The sequence below is a fragment of the Triticum aestivum genome, chromosome 6A (genome assembly GCF_018294505.1).
Source record: "Triticum aestivum cultivar Chinese Spring chromosome 6A, IWGSC CS RefSeq v2.1, whole genome shotgun sequence".
NCBI classification, from domain to species: Eukaryota; Viridiplantae; Streptophyta; class Magnoliopsida; order Poales; family Poaceae; genus Triticum; species Triticum aestivum.
The window spans coordinates 455,047,131-455,069,305 of NC_057809.1; the positions used below are offsets into that span (position 1 = coordinate 455,047,131).

The 22,175-nt window shown below is 48.3% G+C and overlaps 1 protein-coding gene and 1 pseudogene across 1 annotated transcript; one reads left to right on the forward strand and one right to left on the reverse strand.

Annotated features, from left to right (window-relative positions):
• The first annotated feature begins 3,900 nt into the window (after window positions 1-3,900).
• LOC123127875 (SNF2 domain-containing protein CLASSY 4-like) lies at window positions 3,901-11,422 on the forward strand (annotated as a pseudogene).
• A 5,144-nt stretch (window positions 11,423-16,566) lies between these two features.
• On the reverse strand, window positions 16,567-20,544 carry LOC123127876 (serine/threonine-protein kinase AFC1). Its single transcript, XM_044547728.1, has 12 exons — window positions 20,173-20,544; window positions 19,450-19,627; window positions 18,984-19,010; window positions 18,688-18,841; window positions 18,558-18,606; window positions 18,356-18,470; window positions 18,046-18,137; window positions 17,723-17,879; window positions 17,533-17,597; window positions 17,304-17,401; window positions 17,046-17,151; window positions 16,567-16,921 (listed from the first exon to the last, which is right to left on the reverse strand). Exons 1-12 carry the CDS (start codon window positions 20,281-20,283, stop codon window positions 16,769-16,771), a joined length of 1,305 nt encoding a protein of 434 aa, XP_044403663.1. The 5' UTR covers window positions 20,284-20,544; the 3' UTR covers window positions 16,567-16,768.
• Window positions 20,545-22,175: the final 1,631 nt, after the last annotated feature.

The window sequence follows — 22,175 nt, forward strand, 5'->3', positions numbered from 1 at the left end:
GTCCGCAAATAAACTCTCTGTGGTGTTCTTCTCTTTTTATGGACTGTCCTGCATAGACCAAAATATCAAGTGGTGAGCCAATGAATAATTTTGCTTTAGAGTACCATGTATGGAATACGAGCATACCACTTGATATTTTGGCTCAAAAAGTAATAACCTTCAACAAATATGTAAAATAGCAACTTGCACGTAAGTGAAATAAACATGTACATGGTCAATGGATAATTATGGAAATTGGGAGCTAAACAGAAGGTATATTTAGATATTATTGCGTCATGATTTGTATCGGTAACAAACCCTACCCTAATATATGTTTTTTCATACTTACACCCTCAACCCCCCCCCTTCTCGGCCGCCGCCGTGTCGTCGCCCCACTCTCATTTTCCTTACTCTGACCCCTGCCGCCCCACCCCCGCCCCTGCTGTCGCCCTAGCCCCCCTCCCCCGGCCATCGCCGCGTCATCGTCCCACTCTCATTTTCCTTACTCTACCCCCTGCACCCCCACCCCTGTTGTCGCCCTAGCCCCCCTTTGTCGCCACCCTATCTTTTCTTTATATACCTGCACCCCCCACCCCCCATCCCCCCACCCCCCCGCGATACTACCCTAGCCTTTTTCTTCTCCCCCGCCATCGTGTCTTTCCTTATATGCCTCCCATCCCCCGATGTCGTCATAGCCTTTTCCCCCCTTCCTCGCCGATGCCACCCTATCTTTCCTTCTCCCACATCCCCCGCTGCAACCCTAGCCTCCCCCCCCCCAGCCGCCGCCATCCTATCTTTCCTTATATACCTCCCTGCCCCGTTGCCACCCCGGCCTTTTTCTTTCCCTCTGCCGTCACCATGTCTTCCTTATATGCCTCTCCCTTCCTGACGTCGGCACCCTATCTTTCCTTATATACCTCCCCCACGGAGTTGGTGGGACTCCTCCTCCCTCTCTCCCCGAGGCGCTCCCGCGGGCGCCCCAGGAGGAAACCCTAGCGCCGCTTCCCCGCCCCCTCGCCTCAACCCCCTCCCTCGCCGCCGTCGGGGGTGTCGCCGACCAAACACCGACGTAGTTGGTGGGCTCCACGGGGCACCTCCCCTCTACTTGGTGGCGTCGGGCGGGCCCTGCCCCGGCTCCTTCCCTCCTCCCGGCGTCCTGTGGTTGCCGGCGACGCCTCCTCCCCTGTTCTGGGGCTCGGGGCTCCGGTGCCCAGGCGCAGGTTGGTGGCAGATTTGGCCCCCTCCCTATTCTGGATGGTGGTGGTTGGCGGGGGCAACAGATCTGGGATTCCCTACCCAGATCCAATGGATGGTGAAGGTTGGCGTTGGCAGGGGTTGTCCGCGGCCCTGGTGAGGTGGTGGTGATGCGTCTAGTGTCTCCGCTGCTCCGGTACGAGATGGCGGGTCTCCGAGCGGATCTAGCCAGGGGGTGGAGGTGTTGGTGTTGTGGTGGTGGCAGATCGGTTGCGGCGGCGGCTGGTTTTTCCAGCGTCCGCCCGTTTGTAGGTGGCCTGTGTCGACCTTCGACCCCTTTCCCCGTCCGGGCGCTACCTCCGTCGAAGGGTCGGCTCGATCCCAGTTGCGGTCCATCGCCCGTCTCATGTCCGGTGCTGCAGGACCGAGCTCATCTGGCACCCAGTAGCAGGACGACCTCGTCTCGCTCTCGGTGCAGCAGATGAGTCGATGGAGGCTAGTTTTGGCCGGCCTATTGGGTCATGGCACTGGGGGCCGCCTAGCGATGCGAAAGGCAGGTCCTTTTCGTTCGTATCTTTGATTGGGGTAGCAGCAAGTCTCAGGTGAGGTGGTGTCAAGGTCTTGGATGATGGGGAGGCGGCCCTGGTGGTGGTATTGCGTTGCTCATGGGCAGAGCCCGCAGCTCGGTGCTGCCCGATGGCCATGTCCGTGTGGGCGACGTGGTCATCAGGGTGTGGCGTTCGGTGGCGGTGAGTGTTGGCTGGGGTGGAAACCTGATCTATCCTCGGACGGACCGGCGGCGGCGCTCGATCCCTTCTTGAAGGCGTCGTCGCGGCTCTCATTGTCCGTCGTGTTGCTCCAAGGAAAACTCCGACTCTCGGACCGGGCAGTGGCGGCCCACTGGTGTCGTAACCTTCCTGAAGGCACCGCCTTGGAGCCCTCGGTTCGTCATATATGGCCTCATCTCTTCGCGGTGAGGTGTTCACGGTGGAGGACCCCGGGTTGCTCTTGTAGTGCTAGGGGTGGTGTTGCTATGCTCAGCGCCTACATATCCTGCCATGGGTGTGTGTGTGTGTTGTGGTGACGTGCGTTTATACCTGGTTGTGGTTGATAATTGCTTTATATATAAAGCAGGGTGAAAGCCTTTTTCGACGCATATACCTCCCCCACCTCGCTGCCACCCCAGCTTCCCCCTCCCTGCCGTTGCCAACGCCACACCCCGCTGCCGCCCTAGCCTTTTTCCTCCCCCTCCCCGTCGCGCTATCTTTCCTTATATATCCTCTTTCCCTATCGCAAATCTATCATGTTTCTTACCCCCTAGCGTCGCTGTCACCCTCATTTTTCTTACCCCACATGTAGTTGTCTCCTCCTCCTATTATCTTGATGTGTGAAACATTTTAGCTCTTGTTGGTGAAACAACTCCAAGATTTTGAAAGGCCATGTAAGGCTCATTGGCCACCAGCCAAACACACAGCGTTGATGCTTTGGATGTCTAGGCAGACAACCTCTGTCGAGAAAACGAGCACCTCCCAAAAACGATGACTCCAGTCAATACTCAACCTTACTCTGCATGATGAGGGATGACAGGTAATGGTGGTGAAGGTCGTTGCAGCATCTTCGTCGTCAACTGGTCATCGTCACCACACCACCAGTATAGTTGATGGTTATTTACTTGCGCCACTATGTGTTGCTACTCAATGCGGATGGCGGATGACGGATGATATCGAGGAGGCAGAGGTAACCCTAAATCTCTAACATGGTAGCATCCATTGGGCCATAATGGGCCATGTTAACACTTTACTTGTCTTTCCTTGTATCTATCATTTGTCCTCATTAGGTATGTTGGGGCGGCACTACTCAAAGCGCTAGGTGCTGAAAAAACACTCGCCCATTGCCTATCATTTTGGACTATATCATCGGTTTCCGTGAAGCAACCAGGTACACATATATAGCTTAGAAAATCACATTATGTTTTGTTCCTTTATTGTTGTTTTCGACTCACATGCAACTCAACATCGTGTGTTGTTCCTTTATTGTTCAATTTAAATTCATATTCAACACAATGCCGGATCCCATGGAAGCAACCATGTGCATCTACCTTAGCAAATCACATTGTGTTTTATTCATCCGTTATGTAGGCGATGCATAACATCATGTTTTTTCCCGGTGGATCAAAGAAATTGAATAGAGGGGACATCTTTAGGAAAAGACTCTGGTTAGGAATCATGGTCTTTAATTGCATTGGTTTATTCTCCAGCATGAACCTTTGCAAGAGAACGAGCTGACCACCGCCTGACAAGTTGTTTTGTTGCAACTCTACAATGGCATGTATGTATTTAGGGCTTTTTACGCAAGCAAGAATCCAACTCTATTTGTTTGATCTTTTCCTAGGCACCCCAAAATCTAGTAGGATGAACCCTCGTCGTACCTTTCGACACCGACCACTGCACCCGCACAAGCAATTTGACACTAACCACCGGGTCCAAACATTCGGGGATCCATAAGTCATAGGGAATAGCTCGGTGAACGCTTACGCCTCGACGCTTCGTTCTCCCGCGGTTCATCCAGCGAGCTTCCGCCAATTCGCCACAACACGTCACTCGAGCACGTGGATTGGGAATGGGCTCACCCCATGGACCCATCTAAGCCTTAGCAAGGCCTTGGTCTCATCTCAGGCCCAAAGAGTCAATGCAATATTCTACAGTCTTTGCTCAAGTCAAGTTGGCAATGGCAAGAGGGCTCTATTTTGGAAAGACAGATGGATCAATGGGTGAATGGCGTGTGAGATCGCACCGCTCGTGTGGGCCAAGGTGAATGCTAAAACTGCTAACAACCGACCCGTGTCCAAGGGACTGCTAAACTATGCTTGGGTTCGAGACATCTGAGGTGCTCTTACCACTCAAGGAATGATACAACACGTCAAGCTATGGGATGTTGTTGCTGCGGTGGAGTAAATATGGGACATATCTAGCAAGCTCCACCTATGGTCTATTATTGGAAGGCTCGATTCTCTTCGTCGCCACATGGCTGTGGAAGACCAAAGTGCCTCTAACCTGCAAAATCCCTGTCTGGCTGACTATACAATACCGTAATTGGATGACCGAAACTGCCTCTCATACGATCAATTTACATACGATTTGTACGACAAGAGACAGTCCTGTTTCCCGAGGTTTGAGCCCACCACATCAGATGAGTCTTGTCGTACAAAGATTGTCCAGAATTTGATCGTATGTATAGCAGCTCTCTTGGATGACAGACGGGTGAGTTAGGCCTGGACTGCGTGACAACACGGTGCCATGCAATCTTTGTGCGCAAAATCAGGACACTGCAGACCACATTCTCACTCGATGTGTACGCATGAGAAATACCGCGACCGCGAGAGAATAGCCTAAAGATATTGTGGGGTGGCGTCTTAATTTGCTACCAATGAGCTTGACAATCTTGTAAAACTCGTTCTTCCCTACTAAAGATACGATACGCTTAGCCTATCCATTCCGACCTTTCCACTCGCAAAAATATTTGGCACGCTGAACACTGGGCCCAAACACTCGGAGGAATATCGGGACCCACAGGTCATAGGCCGTGGGTGGCCGAACGCGTACGCCCCGACGCTTGGTTCTCCCGCATTAATCCGGTGATCTTTCGCCAGTTCGCTTGAGCGCCAATGACAGACGGGCCGTCATTAAAAGCCCAGCATCCGTTCCTGCTTCCCAATCGTAGAGGGCAAAAGATTTCCTAAAATCTACGCGCGTCCCGCCCCTCGTGAGCCGTGACCAACCCAGCGACGAACGCAGAACCCCGCTCCAAACCCCGCATCCGCCTCGCCTCGCCTCGCCCCTTGGCCTCCCACCGCCGCGCCGCCCCACCGCGATGCCCAAGCCGCCGCCGGTCGTCGAGCTCCCGATACGCAAGACCGTCCCGCTCATCGACATCGACGGCGACGACTACGATGACGGAGGTCGCAGCGGCCGTCGTGGCGGAAGCCCCGCTACGGGGGGCCGTTCCGCCGGTCCGGTACGCGGTGAAGGCGGAAGCCGCGCTAAGGGGGGCCGTTCCGGCCGCTCGGAACGCGGTGAAGGCGGAGGACGCGCTAAGGGAGGCCGCCCCGGCAGTCGCGAACGCGGTCGGGAGGGTCCGTCGGTCGGTGGTCGCGCGGCGGCGGGATCGCCGCCACCGCGACGAAACCCGGCCACGGCGTCCTCTCCGTCCGCGACCCGCTACGGCGCCGCGAATCCGCCGTCCATCCAGCTCGACAGCGACACCGACGATGAAGGCACCCGCGGCGGGCGCTCGAACAAGGTAGCCGCACGCCACCGTGGCCGGGGGGCGGATCCTCTCTCCGGTAGTGGACCCACATATCTCTACTGTCCGAGCAGCGATTCGGAGGATTTACGCGCGAGAGGTCGCAAGAGGGCGGCGCCCTCCTCGCCCGGTGGCTCCAGGAAGGCGAAGAAGCAGAGACGAGGGTCGTCAAGCGGAGCCAAGGCGCACGGGGCGGGGGGTCGCGCTCTCGCGACGAGGCCTGCTGACGAACCGCGAACCTCCCACGAGTCGAGGAAGCACAAGAGACTCGAGGCCGTCCGTCGTCCTCGGTCTCATCATTCCAGCGACGATGGACGGCTCGGGAGATCCGGCCACGGGGGCGGCGACAGGGGCCGGCGTGATGCTGCGCCGGCGAGGCAGCTCGGCGCCGGCGCAGTTGTTGCGTCAAGCCCTCGTTCGCGGAGCGGCGACCGAGGAAAAGTGGCTGCGAAGTATGCTGCATCTGTGGTTCCCGAAGATAGCGTGGAGGAAGGTGATGGTGAGGAGATGGAAGACACCAGCTCAGATGACGATGGGAGATTCGGCCATAGAGGCCGGCATGGTGCCGCGCCGGCGAGGCAGGCCGGCGCGGTTGTTGCGTCTCGTGATCGTTCACGCGACGGCGGCCGAAGAAGTAGAACTGTGGTAACTGATGACAGCGGGGGTGACGATGGAGATGAAGAGACGAGCAGTTCAGATGACAATGATGAGGAATCCCGAGATAACGAGGGGGAGGAGGAGGATGTGATGAAGGGGACGAACACGGATGACGGAAGTGGCGATAGTGAGGAGGAGGAGGAGGAGGAGGATGTGATGAGAGGGAAGAACAAGGATGATGAAAGTGAAGATAACGAGGAGGAGGAGGATAGCGAGGAGGAGGAGGATGTGATGAGAGGGAAGAACAAGGATGATGAAAGTGACGATAACGAGGAGGAGGAGGAGGAGGATAGCGAGGAGGAGGAGGAGGATGTGATGAGAGGGAAGAACAAGGATGATGAGAGTGACGATAACGAGGAGGAGGAGGAGGATGATAGCGAGGAGGAGGACGATGTAATGAGGAGGAATGTGGATGTGATGAAGGGGAAGAGCAAGGGGGGTGATGATGTGATGAGGAAGAAGAAGGAGGATGTGGATGTGATGAAGGGGAAGAACAAGGGGGGTGATGATGTGATGAAGAGGAAGAAGGAGGATGTGGATGTGATCAAGGGGAAGAACAAGGAGGATGACAATGGTAATAGCCACGGCAGATGCAAATCCGTAGAGGAGGAGGCCGGTGGGGAGGACGACGGAAACACCAGTCACGACGACAGTTCTGATGACAATGCTGACGAAGAGGAGTCTGACGACACAACAGATACAGAGACAGAGGAGGAGGAGGAGGAGGAGGAGGCGGGGGAGGAGGAAGAAGAAGAATCTGACGAGGCAGAGCAGGAACGGCGTGTCGCGCCTAGACGCAACGGCGAGGCAGGGCAGGACCAGCGTGTCACGCCTGGCAGCAACGGCGAGGCCGGTGGGAGGGCCAGACCAGCCGTCGAGGGCTTGCAGAGAGTCCGCAAGAGGAGATTCGAGGGGTTGTGGATCGTCGAGGAGCCCGACACCACCGCCCCCCCTCCCGGCCGGGGTCTCATCAGTGAGCGGACACGGTCGCGCCTGAGCTGCTCCAACAAGAAACTGCTGAAACGTGGTACTGTAAGCAGGCCGGTCCTGCTCGACACATCTTCCTCCGGCTCCGAGCCAGAGGAAGCCGTGCCACCGCCTCAGCCATCCAGCTGGGCGGCCGAGGACGACAGCTCCGGCGAAGACAGAAGGCCGGCGAAGAAGAAGAAGAAGAGACGGTGCCGGGAGCAGATCGCCCAAGGCGGGCTCTCAGAGGAAGAGGACGACCACAGCGACGACCCTGACGCTGAACCTGACGACGACAGAACCTTCCCAAGGAACGCCAGGAAGGGGCCGAGCTCAAGCCGGCCGAAGACCGGAGCGTCAAACCGGCAGCAGTCTGCTGCCAAGGAACGTGGCAACACCCACGCTGGTTCTTCTACCAACCCAAGACGCGCCAAGAATCGCGCTGCAAACGCGGCAGAGGGGCGCGGTCTGCAGGATGACATTTTCTTCAAGAAAAGCTCACTGTCTCATCGCAAGAGGAAGCATACGGAGGAGGAGGACATCCCTTGCAATGACCTCCTCTCCAACTTATTCGACGGGATACCGAGCTACCGGAATGGCTCTGCTCCTGCCGATGCACAGCAGGGCGGCGGCGACACGATGCCTCTGGTGTTCAAGTTCGGGGAGGAAGCTGAAGTGAAATCAGAGCATGACGAGCTCGAGGATCAACTGTGGGGAGACTACGATTTTGTCCTTGAAGCCAACAATGCCAACGCTCACAGCTCCGATGAGGTACTTAACTCTCTGCTAGTCCTTCTCATTATACTACTACATTTGCTTTGAAGTACTATTGTTTGCTGTAGAATAGTCCTCGCTATCAATCCTGGAAATTTCATTTCTGCGGTGCCCGGGAAAAGTTTTCTTTTTCTCGAGAGTACGCTCTAGCATACCAATGTCCTTATAGATACTGTAGAAGCTAGTGAGTCATATGAAATACCACCAAAGTTACTTTTCTTGAAGCACAAAGGCCTTCAATTTAAAATGTTGGCTAAAGGGGGAAGAGTCCCTCATTTAACAGTCCGTTAGTTAGATAGAAACGCAGGTGGGTGAGCTTTCACCCGTAAGCTTAGACAAAAGCCTTCTACTTCATTTCACAAATCAAATGCAAACATGTTACATCTTTCACAAATGCTAAGTTCTGTAATCGTGTAAATTTTGTATTTGTGATCATCTCCAGTTAACTGTTCAGATATAAACAATCCTTACATCTTGCATTTCAGGTTGAAGAGAGCCAGGGGCAAGATATTCCATCAGACCAAAAAACTTTATGCAGTCAAGGGAAGCATGATTTATTTACCGATGACCAAATTGGAACTTGGTGCAAGCACTGCAAATTTGTTCTTGAAATTAAATATGTAATGGCCCCTATGGTAAGGCACTGCGCTATCCAACATTTTTTTTCAAATAACTGCTTAGACCTCACCGACAACATCAATACTTCTTGTAATCGACTCATGATAACTATATTTTTTCACTCGATTTAGGGGAATTATTCAGCGGAAAGGGAACCAACGGCTCGCGAGCTGAACATGGATTATATTATTTTTAATGGCATCCTAACAACAATGGGGTATGAAGGAGAGTACATCACTGGCAGTCATAAAAGTGGCCCTGTATGGAATCTCATTCCTGGTGTCCGAGAAGACATGTTCCCACACCAGCAGGAAGCCTTTGAATTCATGTGGAAGAAACTGGCCGGAGGTATTGACATTGAAGAGGTGAAGAAGTTTGTGAAAACTGATACTCTAAGTGGCTGTGTGATCTCTCACGCCCCAGGGACGGGGAAGACCAGATTAGCAATCACATTTGTTCAATCTTACCTCGAGCTTTTCCCGCAGTGTTTTCCGGTGATCATTGCCCCCAAGGGGATGCTTGACACATGGGAAACTGAGTTCAGAAAATGGAATGTGAAGATACCTTTCCACATACTGAATTCCAGAGATATCCACTGGCATGGAGATAAAACCGTCGAAAAACTGGCCTCGAATGATAAGGAATTGGCCCGGAGGCTGTCCATAAGCAGCATTGACAAGAATTATATGCGCGCTCTGAAATTGCGATCATGGGCTGAGGGGAGTAGCATCATTGGACTCAGCTACAGCCTGTTCCAGAAGCTCACCAAAGGAGAAGGCAATGATGATGACAAGCTGAGGCAGATGCTTCTTCAAAGGCCTGACTTGCTGATCCTTGATGAAGGACACACGCCAAGGAACAAGGAGAGCAATATTTTTAAGGCTCTTGCTGAAGTTCGTACAAAAAGGCGGATTATTCTATCCGGGACACCATTCCAGAACAACTTTGAAGAGCTTCGAAGCATCTTTAGCCTGTTACTTCCGGCAAATTATGAAGCCATGGATTTCTTTCCTTCTTCGAAACTACACAACGTGACAGATGTGATGGTAGAAGAGATCAGGAAAAAATTGGACCCTTTTGTGCACATCCATAATGGTGACATTCTTCAAAAATCCCTCAAAGGACTAAGAGAATCTGTTGTGATTCTGAATCCTCTTCCCAGCCAGAAGAGGATCATCGCAATGATGGAGAAACATAAGACACGTGGCAAACGTCCTCAAAAAGAAAAGACACATAGCGGCACTTTTGAGTCAGAATACAAGATATCTCTTGCGTCTGTACATCCGTCCCTCGCTGCTGGCATGAAAAAGTTGCCAAAAGAAGTAACATCTGTTTTGGACGAGCTTCCATTGGAGAGGTTACGGTTGAAGCCAAGTGAAGGAGTTAAGACGAGGTTTGTGTACGAGGTTGTGCGTCTATGTCAAGCTTTAAAAGAGCGAGTGCTTGTCTTTAGCCAGTTTCTTGAACCACTGGAGTTGATCATGCAACAGCTGAGAAAAGCGTTCAACTGGACTAAAGGCAAAGAGATCTTGTATATGAGTGGAAAAATCTCCCCTAAAACCCGCAAAGCCTTGATGGTGGCCTTCAATGATGTGGAGAGCGAGGCCAAGGTGATGCTTGCATCGACCAAGGCGTGTGGAGAAGGTATCACCCTCGTTGGAGCGTCGCGTGTGGTGCTCCTCGATGTTGTGTGGAACCCTTCTGTTGGAAGGCAGGCGATTGGACGTGCATATCGTATTGGTCAACAAAAGATTGTCCATACATACAACCTAATCGCAGAAGGAACACAGGAGAAGGCCAAATATGACACACAAGCTAAGAAGGACCAAATGTCCAAATTGCTGTTTTCAAGTGAGCCACAGCCCGCGGAGTGCAGCCGGTCATCAGAGTTTATTTCCAATGACAGGATTTTGGAACAGATGACTGAAGATGAAAATCTGAAAGAGATGTTTGTGAGTATTCTCCCATCGCAGTGGTGATAGAACTTATAGATCTCTGGTAAGTGGAAGTTTCTGAGATGAGAATGTTTGCAATTTCCATATTTGTTTGTGGTAATTATCCTTTTATCTCATTTGTGCACAAGCAGGTGTTCCATCAAGTTCTGAATTTATGAATTCTTAAACAAAATAAGTAAAATTATTTGCAAGGTACTGAAAATAGAAATTCTGAATTGAGATCGCCTCTGTAATGGAGAAAAATCAATAGAAAATGGAAAATATTCAGGCGGGAGGGCCCTTGCCCCCCACCTCCCCCCTGCTCTTCAAAAATAAAATAGAGTTCTTTTTCTGAATTAGTTATTCATCGTGAGGATGTGTGTCTACTTGCATTGTAACTCAGATTGCTCTTCAAAAATAAAATAGAATTTTTTTCTGAATTAGTTATTCATCGTGAGATTGCTTATCCTTGTACTCATGTCCATTAGTTTATCAGCAAGTGTGCTCTTTCACTATAATGTATGTGCAAGGTATTACTTACCAGTTATAACATAAACTGATGGTGTTCCCTTTTCTATGCAGTGTAGAATAGCGGTGTACCTGTGGTGAAGCTAATTGTGTGTCTGCATCTGCAAGAGGAGAGCGATGGAACGCCCTGTCTGTACAAAAAGTGCTATCAACATGTTGTATTGTCTTACATAGATGCTCGAAGGATGTTGTTTTGTTTTGTTTTCTCAAGGCATGTGCCTATTTTATCTCCAAACCTACAACAGCAGAGGGGTGGAGTGTCAGAATGTTTTTTGGGGGTGCAAGATCCCAATTCGTACAGAGATTAATGTCCCTTCCTATAAGGGACGACCCCTGATTCTCTGAAATTGAACTTGTTGTATACTGCAGTTTGACATGAGCTGTTGTTGTTGTTGTTGTCTGAACTTGCATACTTGAAATTGAACTTGTTGTATACTGCAGTTTGACATGAGCTGTTGTTGTTGTTGTCTGAACTTGCATACTGAGTTGCCCAGTTTGCAACTTGCAATTGTTTTTGTTTTCAGAAAGGAGGATATGACCCATCTTTCTACATCGATTGATTCACGCACACACATATAACATTCACTATTAAAAAACAATTGTGACATGCCTTGAGGTAACTTCTCTGAATCCAGGTACAGAACATATATGTGGTATTTTTTTCGAGAGTACACATCTCACCTATTGTTGTCATAAGCGCCATGGCAGCACCTAAGATAGCCGGCGCCGCCAGCCCGCCACACATATGTAAATCCCTTCCCCTGGACTTCTGCAAGTCACCACTCGTGGCAGTGCACGGGTGCTGCGGCGCAAGGCTACGATGCGGAGCACAGCGGCTTGCAAGAGCTCCACAGCGCGCAGAAGCATGGCGACAGGGGGGTGCGGCGAGGCAGACCGCAGCAGCGAGGCGGGCGCAACCGAAGACGGGCGACGACCACGCCAAACAGCCGGCACTAGGGGTAAGATTCTTGTTCCTGTTGCTCCTGTGCGTTAGTGTTTTTGTACGTGGATTTGCTCGTTTGTGCAAAGTATTTCCTGGAATCTTATTGACAAGATGATGAGTTTGCAGATGGCCAGTAATTGTCAAATCAAATCAATAAATGAGAGGCTGTTAATTCTCGATGGCTTCTCAAGATGGCTATACGAGAGATTATTGTATTATTTTTGCGGAGAGATTATTAGCACCGCTGCTGCACAACCAGCTGGAGTAGATGATATTGTGAGCCTACAATTTTTGCTTGAGGCTTATACTTGGAATATCGAGAGAATACGAGATCTAAAGATATGGACATCATCACTTGGTGGAAATTTGGGGTTGCAATGTATCCTTCCTGCTTTATAAAGATGATATTGCATATCCCTGTGACATTAGAATCAACCTTTAGCACTAGTGGCCGTGCACATCGTAGCTGACTTGGGCCTATGGCTGAATCTATATTGGTGTGTACGCAAGCTTGGACCTGTGCCAACATGATAGGTTATTGATCCTCTGAAATTTCAATCAATTTATTTGTTAGGGGACCAATTTATATGTGCAGCATAGCTCAGGGAATATGTAAGGAGAGCTAATCAATACTAATACTCCTTAATAGATGGGGCCCTCCAAGGCGACGCCCCCAAGGGGGAAGCAACGGGAACGACACAAATGGCCACTCTGACCAAGGACAAAACTTGGGTCGGAGAGCCTGAGATGAAAATGACGAGTGAGGTGAAGGGGATCCACAATGATGCCTTAAAGGAGGGCAACGATGTCTAAGAACATCTCGTCGTCGACATCATCTAAAGTCAGTGTTAGCCTTTCCCTCGCAAAAAAAAAAGTGTTAGCCTTTCACCTAGACCTCACCAAGCACATCGTCGCTGAATTATGCTTGTTCCTGCTCAAACCGCAATTGCCATGCCACCCATGCATCTCGCCACGGCCAATGACCACCATGACACCTGAAGCCGCATGGCCGCCTGACACACTGCCAAAAACGAGCTCCGCCATGGCACCATCCTCCATCCATGACACATCACGAGTAACAATGCCGACGATGAGGAGACACCAACACCGCCAACCGCCACCAACCCGGTGGCCCGCCATCTACACGACCAACGCAATGCACAACACAACCACATCCGAGCCACAACTCTGGCACCTAGGTAAGTCCCAGCCACGCCAGATCTAGAGTAAAGGGCAATCAATTCAATTTTACTATTTCTATCTAGTCGAAAAACATCCCGTTTCTTCTGAACACCACTGACGACCGAGCGCCGACCATTGTCGAGCCAAACTGCGTTGTACAAGATGAATCCATCGCAAATGGGCCACCCCATAACCTCTCATGGCAGCGGTGTGCCATCCCTGGTCACAACTGCACATAATCCACAACCTCATTCACATACAAGCGGGGTGACCCAAATCTGGCTTGCTCCACCTATATGGCTCACGACAGCCTCATGGCGGAAGCAATCGCCAGCCATCGAGCACAGACGCCAAAGAGCGCCGCCTGGACCAGCACCCAACGTGCAGCCTCCCACTCGCGAAGTTGTGCTGGCAAGCTCACCCTAGGGCCGCAGCGTCCGCATCCACACGCACATACATCGTCGTAACGCCACTAGCCACACCGTCGACCACCGACCTCTACATCGCCACGCAACATAATCAGGGGAGAAGACCCCATCACTGCACAGGCTTTGTCTAGCGGCGACGCGATTTGGGGTCATCGCCCGTGTCATCCAAGTTTAGACGACGGAAGTCGTGTTGTCATTTTAGGAGAAACTTTATTGTGCTTATTTGATAATGTCCAAAGTGCTGATCTCAAAATTGGTACGCATTTCGCTTGTATCATATGTATATGTGTTGGGAAGACATCATAGACCCATCGGGTTTGGACGCTTACACATTTTTTTGCCCGTGGTTTCTTTCATGGGTTGACAAAGGACGTTAAATTTGGGTTTGGATTTGATAATTGTTCAAACCGAACCAAACCCAACCCATAGCGAATTAGCCCATCCTTAGATCCACCTCTCTAGCCAAGATCGAGCAGTATCTACCGCATGGATGGCAGATCCACTAGCTTCATCTCACTCTCACCATTGCCATCACAGCTTGTTATCTTCTGGCTAGATCGTCTTTAATAGGAGTCTGCTAGCGTGTGAGGAGACTGAAGTGTCTGTGTGCAAGCAAGAAGTCTCATGTACATGCCATGACCCGACAGCTAATCAGGCATGTTCATATATGTATGAAATCAATCTCATGTACTCCCACTGTAAAGAAAGCCACGATCCTCAGTCAGGCATGTACCAAATCAGCGAAAATACTACTACTTCGACTGAAAATGCATCCCCGGAAATTGTAATTTTTAAAGGCACCAAGAAAAATGGCACGTACAAATAATTTCTCCGAACTAGATTTCTTTACAGCTGGCATCAATAATTCACCATGTCAATCCAAACTCTGTGCAATACGACTCCGACTTCACCACAATCAATCTTCGACCTTCTAACGCAGAAGTGATGATGATGATGCCGGTGCGCTGTCTCGACGAGGCCCTCTTTGGAGAGGCTTGTGTGGGGTATCCTATGTGTGCCGCTCAACTGTGTGCAATGGTTTTCACCCAGCTTTCATTAATTAACCAAGCAACTTTCTTCTGCTTAAGTAATGGACGAGGCAAATCATTTGCCTCTGTTTCAAAAAGAGAAATGCTTCACCATGTAGCAAAAGAGTTCTTGATCCAGGATATGGGAGCACTGATAATGAGAGTGGTCAATGAACCACATCCCATCTCCTCATAGCGCTATTGGGATCCATCTTGTTGTTTGTAAGATAGGGCTAGGTAGCACATGAGTATTTATTATATTCATCTGAGGTATAACGTGATCAGGCATTCATGCCAACCACGTAGTGCACTCATGCAACCAGCTTGTAACTGGTTTGAAGCAGAGATGCACGACAGTAAGCAAGCTAACCATGTGTACAGTATCGTGATATAATAGAATTGATGAAGCGCAAGAAGATGCCAAAGCAGACCCTTATCTTTCATGATGCATCCACATTCCCTGCGGATCAGTTTTGTTGCAAGAACAGATTGTCACTAGCCTTCTGAACCAGGCTCCAGCTCAAAAGATACCCACACAATAATTCACAAATTGGGTGGTCCTACCTTCAGACGTCCATTAGATCATATACTTATTGGACAACAATTTAAAGAAAACCATGTTCTAAAACCTTCAAAGGCAAAGGCAGGTCACCTGTTAGCAGTTACTACTCTACCAAGAGTCTGTTTATCAAAATGTTTACCTCGCCCAAACTGAATACTAGAAAGCACAGTTCATCCACACGGCAATCATGACACGTATGTCAGACTGGAAACATTTTCTTTTTCTAAGCACTATAGCCGAGACAAAGAAAGTTAACTTGCATCTAATTTCTGATAAATAACTCAATAATGCCCCCCAAAAAAATGTAACAGCGTCTCCAAAAAATATTCAACTTCAAGTTACAAAAAACACACTTCTCAAAAAAATATAAGTTAACAAAAATATACTCAAAAGAATAACCAACAAAGCGCCACTCTAGAGAATTAAAGTTAGTAAAAGTCACCATCCAATCAGGTCTACTGCTCAAGTGCAGCTTTTAATTCAAAGAATGACATAACAGCATCTCCGAATAAAGTTTCAACTTCAAGTTAATAAAAACACACCCTCTCAAAAATAGAAGTCAACAAAATATAATCAGAAACAATAATCAACAAAACGCCACTCCAAAGAATAGTAGTTTTAAAAGCCTTTGACACGTAGAAAGCATTATTAGTCCAAACCAGAATCATTTTCCAGATTTCCACACAGAAAGGGCAAAGCAGGATGCAACAAATGAAAATGGATCAACAACCCACTGAACCCGCCCACTTAACCGGTGTTCACTTCTCTAACAAGTGGCTTAAGTTGTGCGCACATATCCCTTTGACAGAACTAAGATGGATCAGTGTGGGTCGCTCGACATGGCCCACTTGCATTACACTGTTGCCTTTTAAGAGAATGTCATTAAAGCACCAACTAAGTTGGGTAAAGGGCTCAAGGATTGCCGTTCTAGTGGAGCCAAAAATAATACCATGTCAAGGCTTTGTTTAAGCTTGATTTAGTTTCAAATTCAAGGTGCCAGCCAGCTGACTCAGTAAGATGGTCGATGCTAACCAGCCCACAGAATATCATTGCCAAGCCTGGGACAAGCATTCATTGCTATAAAAAAACAGTTTGAATCGTAACAGTAAAACTAGTGTTAACAAAGTTGGGCATTCGTGGATTTTCTTCCAGGCATATTGACACGCCGACATGACAAAAAATGCTATTTCAACCGAAAATGTCAGCAGCTGCAGAAGAAATAATAATGAAATCCTAGATGCACTCAAGACTATCTGTTAAGACTGTCTGAGGCATACAGCTAGACTGAATCAGATGGACAGAGTGCTCACCATTTGTCGCCATCAAATTTGTAACAGTCTTTCATGCAAGCCAGCCACTGCATCCCCCTAATCCTCAGTGACTATCCTCAAGTTAGAGATTTGAGATTTCTGCATGCTACCTGTTAGTACTGAGTAGTCTGGGAAAAATTAGTATGGATTTCGAAGGCATGTATCAACTGAAAAAGTACCGCCTGGTTTAAATAAATCAACTGTCAACAAACTCATTTTATATACAACAGTTACCTTTCACATCATTGAACAGAATGTGAGTTAGCACATTTCATTTTCTGCAGAACATTTCCATTTTTTTGGTAGCTCTTACACATCGAAATGAAGAAATACAGAATTGAGCATTTCATTCTCAGTATACTCTCAGTAACCACATCTTCTGTGGCATCTGGTAAAGAAAGGGTGTTGAAGAGCTTGTCGTGCCTTAAGACGCTCATCAGGATCATAACGAAGAAGCCCCTGAAGAAGATCTATTAGATCCCCAGCAGAATGATCGACATGTTGCATGACCAGATTCTGCATAAATCCCATGACTAGAATTAGAATTGCTCAAGATAAAATATCAGCTATCTATCATACCGTAAGCACAGAAAAATGTGTTATGCTGATAAGAGTAGTGACAACGTCAAACAGTAATTACCTGCAGACGAGGCAATTTCCATACTGCCTTCATGCTTTCTCGTGAGGCTGCCCCCTCTGGCCAGTCAAGCCTTAGTCCACGCCTGAAGTATTTCTCAGCTCGTCTACTGCAGAATAGCATGAATCAATGTATGTCAGTAACCATTTATCCAACTTAGCATTCATCAGATGAACCTAGGCAGCAGCATATGCCCGGATGCGCATCATCTGGTATTATCTTAACAGTTCATACAAACTTATAAAGCTCTTGTATACATACTCAGCTCTGGCGATCATGTGTTTGGGAAGGGGGCCTAGAACCTTCTCCATCATAGCAAGATGCTCCAAATTTTCATGTGTTTGAAATAAAGCCTCCCCCTAGAATTTCCATGCAGAACCAAAAGGACAGAGTAAATTTCACAATAACCGGAGATTCACAAATAACTGGCACTAGATATATGTAAAAATTAAGCAGGTCAAGTACAGAATGGCAGCTATTGTGTACTAACCGAGCAGAGCTCAACCAAAATGCATCCCACACTCCAAAGATCGCATGGATAATTCCACCCAAGACCTACAAACAGAATAGAATATAACAAAAAAAATATTAAACAACGTAGTCATAAAATAGAGTGCACTAAAGTGAAGGGTGTATTGTCTATTTAAGGAAAACTGAAAGAGAAAAACTATTCTTTGTACCAAGGATAACTTCTGGGGCACGGTAATGTCTTGTTGACACGACATAATTGTGATCTTGATGATCAAATGTTGTACTTCCAAAATCAATAAGCTTGATAGCACTCGATTTTGGAAGGTTCTTGAAAACAGACCCATCCTTGGGTGGGCGTATAGGAATCTTCATGGAGAAAAGAAAACTGAGTTTAGAAAGAAAGAAAAATAAATTTACTTATGCAGTAAAGAGCATCAAGTAACCAATGGATCGCCTACAAAGAATGAATAAAAAAAGTATACATTCGGAAAATCTCAAATTTAGGCCAGGTTCTAATTTAGAAGTTCAGTACCTTATAATCATGAACCCTGATTGTATCAGGTGAAACAAGGAGAATGTTCTCTGGCTTAAGATCTGTGTGAATAAGCCGCAGGTCATGCATAACTGCAGAGGTAAGAAAAAATAGAATTGTTATGTTTAGGCACAAAAAAGGGTGGGGTCTGGGGAAGGGAATTTCTAGAACCAAAAGACGGAAAAAAACTATAGGTGCTTAACACTGGCATACAGAGACAGAAAGGAACAATTTAGCACATTAGGGCAAGGTTACAACGAAACAGAAATTTGTCTGATACAACAAACTGCAGAATTAAACCAATACTCACATGTAACAGACTCTAATATTTGTCTGGCAAACTCCCGAACAAGATCAATAGGAAATGAACGGTAGCTATTCTTTCGCAAGAAGTCATATAAGCTTGGTCCAAGCTTCTCAAATACCTGAAAAGGTCATTAACTCGTGATTAAACTCTAGGCCATCAATAAAATAAAAGATAAGTATAATCTTCTTGATCCATATGTACTTACTATACATATATGATTACGATAGTCAAACCAATTCCGTATTTGCACACAACTGCAGGCATAGAACCATTCATGCAAACCCATCAACTCAACATAGAGTTAAGAAGTAAATCAAGGAAGGTAAATTACTTACCGACTACCAGTAAAATCATGCTTCCCAAGTCTCTGAAGCACGTCAATTTCAATCATAGCAGCCTCCCGGTATTTCTGCAGGGAACGCACAATCTTGATAGCTACTGATTCTTGGTTTTCCAAGTCCCAGCATTCCAAAACTTGTCCAAAGGTCCCTGTAAAACGTTCAGAAAGGCAGATACTGGGTAAATAATGGCTCAACTTTACGAGTGTGGGAGACAATGTCTTACTACGCTGTAGTATTCACTTCAAAACTAAGCATTCCAAACAAAGAAAAGGGAGGAGAAGCAAACCAACCTTCGCCCATCTTGCTGAGTATCCTATCTGCATTGACACACAGGAAAACAATGAGAGAGCTTATAATTAACTCAAACTGTCTCTTCTGGAGGCAGTGAAACAGAAATATAACATTAAGTACAGCTAGAAGGCATGAAGGCATTGAGCGACTAGCACACATCTAAAAGACATGACCATGGCACATGGAAAACTTGTTACAAGCCAAGTAAAGAGATTCAGAGAAACATTATCATAGTTTACTGGGAGTGATTAATGACTGATAAACCGGGAAATAATTATGCAAAGCCAGAATAACAAAGATGAAAGCCTCATGCCCATATTTAACATTAACATTCAATACTGCGGGCACTTCAGCACTAGAAACATCACCTAAATAAAGCAGCTAAAGGAAGCTAACTGTGTCGAGAAAACAAGTAACCTGTTCAGGCAAAAATAAATACATAAAAGATTGAGCTGTGGAATGTACATCTTGGCGTAAGGGTCTCGCCGAGTGTGAAAACATAATGTCCATCCTTGTCATCCGGCCTCCAAGGGGGCGAAAGATTCCGCGGTGGTCCAGCATAATAAATTGGTGGCGGCGGCAGGAAAGCAGTAGTGAAATTACCGTTGATTAGTTCCTGCCCACAATATAGCATCGGGATTGCCTGCAAAAGCCAACAGATATTCTTAGTAACGACAAATAACTAGACCGATAACGAGCATAGAAGAATTTATTTAATAGAAGAGAAACGGCTAAACGCCCGCCACGTGATTCACGGCACAATGACCACACGTCGCCTGGCGTCCTTCGAATTCACTGTCCAGTAGAGCAGCTCATCAAGTAACGCTGGCGAGTTCTTCCAAAAGATGGGACATTCATTAATCAACGGTTATACGATAATTGTTAACAGGTTTTACTTGCCAGGCCCATAAATTGAGCAGCACAGAAGTTGCATAGTCCCCCGTCTCACTTTTTATCCAAAATTTCTCTATGCACCAGCAACTTGTTCCCAGCTTATTCCGCTAATTCGCAAAATCTCACCGATGATCCGCAACAACCACATGGCAGAACCGCCAAGCCACCAGCCCCGCACCTGGATCGAGCCGTCCCGCCCAAACCTAACGAAACCAGGACTAGATCTAGCCCAAAAACTAACACCTAACGACGCGCCCAGAAGCGGATCGAGGCGGGAAGCCACGTGCACGATACCTTGGGGGGCGGGAAGAGCTGCGGCGCGGCATCCCATGCGAGGCGGGGGCGCTTGCGCGGCCGGTTGTCGGCGGCCTGGTGCGGGTACTCGGCGAGCCACTGCGCCTCCATCGCCAGCGCGCTCGGGCCCTCGATTACACCATGGGCGGGGCCAATCCGGCGGGGGATTCCGACGCGGTTCGGGGGGAATCGGGCGTCGATCTGGGGAATCCTGTGCGAGGGGAATGGAGGGGACGGGGCGAAGCTCGAGGTCGAGGAAGAGGATGATAGTGGTTTGGTTTCGCCGTTGGCGTACGCGGAACCCTGGTTTGGTCTGTATCGTGCGGGAAAGGTAAGGCGAACTAACTATGGTTAGCTCGTTTTTAGGCTCCGTTGCCTCGGTCCCTCGGATATATTTCCCTTGGGCCGATCAGCGCCTCTTTTCTTCTGGTGCTTGTCGTAAAATATCTCGGGCCCGTTGGACTCTTTCGTGAGGTGCTTCTGCGATTTCGCGTCGAATTTCGAATCCGAGCTGTCGTCGCAGCGGCAGTGGGTGGGAAAACGGTTTCAACCTCCTTCTGATGGTACTACGCGTGTTCTTCTTTTTGTTTAGAATCTTCCGATGGTGCATTCTCCGGATTAGCAATCATCACCTGAGTGAACTGTCATGGTGCATGACACTTTTTCAGAGCTTGCAATGATTAGTTGTTTAGGATGATAACACGGCTTTTGAACAGTTTAGCTACACATAAGTTAGCTGATTTGAATTCGGCGCCAGTCGGTTTTGGAATGAAGGAAGGAGAAGGAAGGAGAGGGAGGGCCTCGCCGGAGAGAAGGAAGGGGCCGCCGTCATCACCCCATTATTTATCTTAGGGTTCAGGATGGGGGCGGGGGGGGGGGGATTCACCGGAGAAAAAGCTCAATGCGGTGGGAGGGGGGCTAGAGGGATGGCCGGGGCGGTGGGGAGTGGTTCCAGGGAGGGCGGGGCGGCGGGGACCGGCGGTTAGGCCGGTGGTGGCTGGCAGCTCAAGGAAGGAGATGCGTCGAGAGGTTGAAGAAAGACCGTGGGCCACTGATTTCGCATCCAACGGTTCAAGAATCAACTGACCTCAAACAAAATTTCCAGTTGACTAATTTCTAGCCACATCCTCTTTTGAAATAGCTATATAACAAATATCAAAAGAGTAATGGTATCCAGTTTGGCGAGGAAAATCGCTTGCAAAGTAATTCGGTGTGTCGTTATAGATTGTCAGTTATAACCCTTGTAGATCCCTATAGTGTCGGACTTATGTATGTATTGGTTGGGTTGTTTAGTGGTTGATAGGTAGTACCATAGTACTTCGATGATTGAACTTACGGGTTGAATCTACAGGTAACAAAAAACAATAAATCAAGATGAAAAACTTAGGGGTTTTCCTCTTGAGTCGCGACCACCAAAGCGGCTCAAGAGTTCCCTCTTCTCCATGAATTAACTTCTCTTATCGCCCCTTTGCATCATCTTGGAGGGCTTCATTCCGGATTGACTTAACGCATGTGGGCAGCGAGAAGGTGGTCTTGTTGCGCTCTATGCATACATCTGCATTGTTCTGAAGGCCTCATTTTGAGACGACATCACAAGCGCATGCGTCGGTGCATCATCTTGAAGAAGTTCCAGTAGCGGTCTGGTATGAATGTGTTTGCATATTCCCAACCGAGCTCTATGGTGTCGCTGGCATGCATGCTATGGCTACTCTTTCCCCACCATGTAATTGGGGGTTGGGTGGTCCGCAAAACATAGGGTAATGAGTCTACCCTTTTTTAGCTCTAACCTCTAAGGTGTGTGCATCAAGATGATCTTTGTTGGTTGGGTTAGATTTGACAACGATGTCCGTGTGCAACATCTCGTTCTTAAAGGTGTTGTACTTATGCTCATGATGATATGATCTTCACTACATATTTGGGTTAGTTTTAGGATGACCAAATAAGATGAATCCATGTTCTGGCCTTCACATGTTGGTTTCCTTACCAACATGGATCAGCGGTAC

Coding starts and splice junctions, on each gene's coding strand:
- LOC123127876 (XM_044547728.1), bottom strand. CDS start 20,283: ATGGAGGCGCAGTGGCTCGCCGAGTACCCGCACCAGGCCGCCGACAAC. Junction 19,628..20,172: donor AGCTCTTCCCGCCCCCCAAG/GTATCGTGCACG, acceptor TGGCTTTTGCAG/GCAATCCCGATGCTATATTG. Junction 17,598..17,722: donor TGCCCCAGAAGTTATCCTTG/GTACAAAGAATA, acceptor TTCTGTTTGTAG/GTCTTGGGTGGAATTATCCA.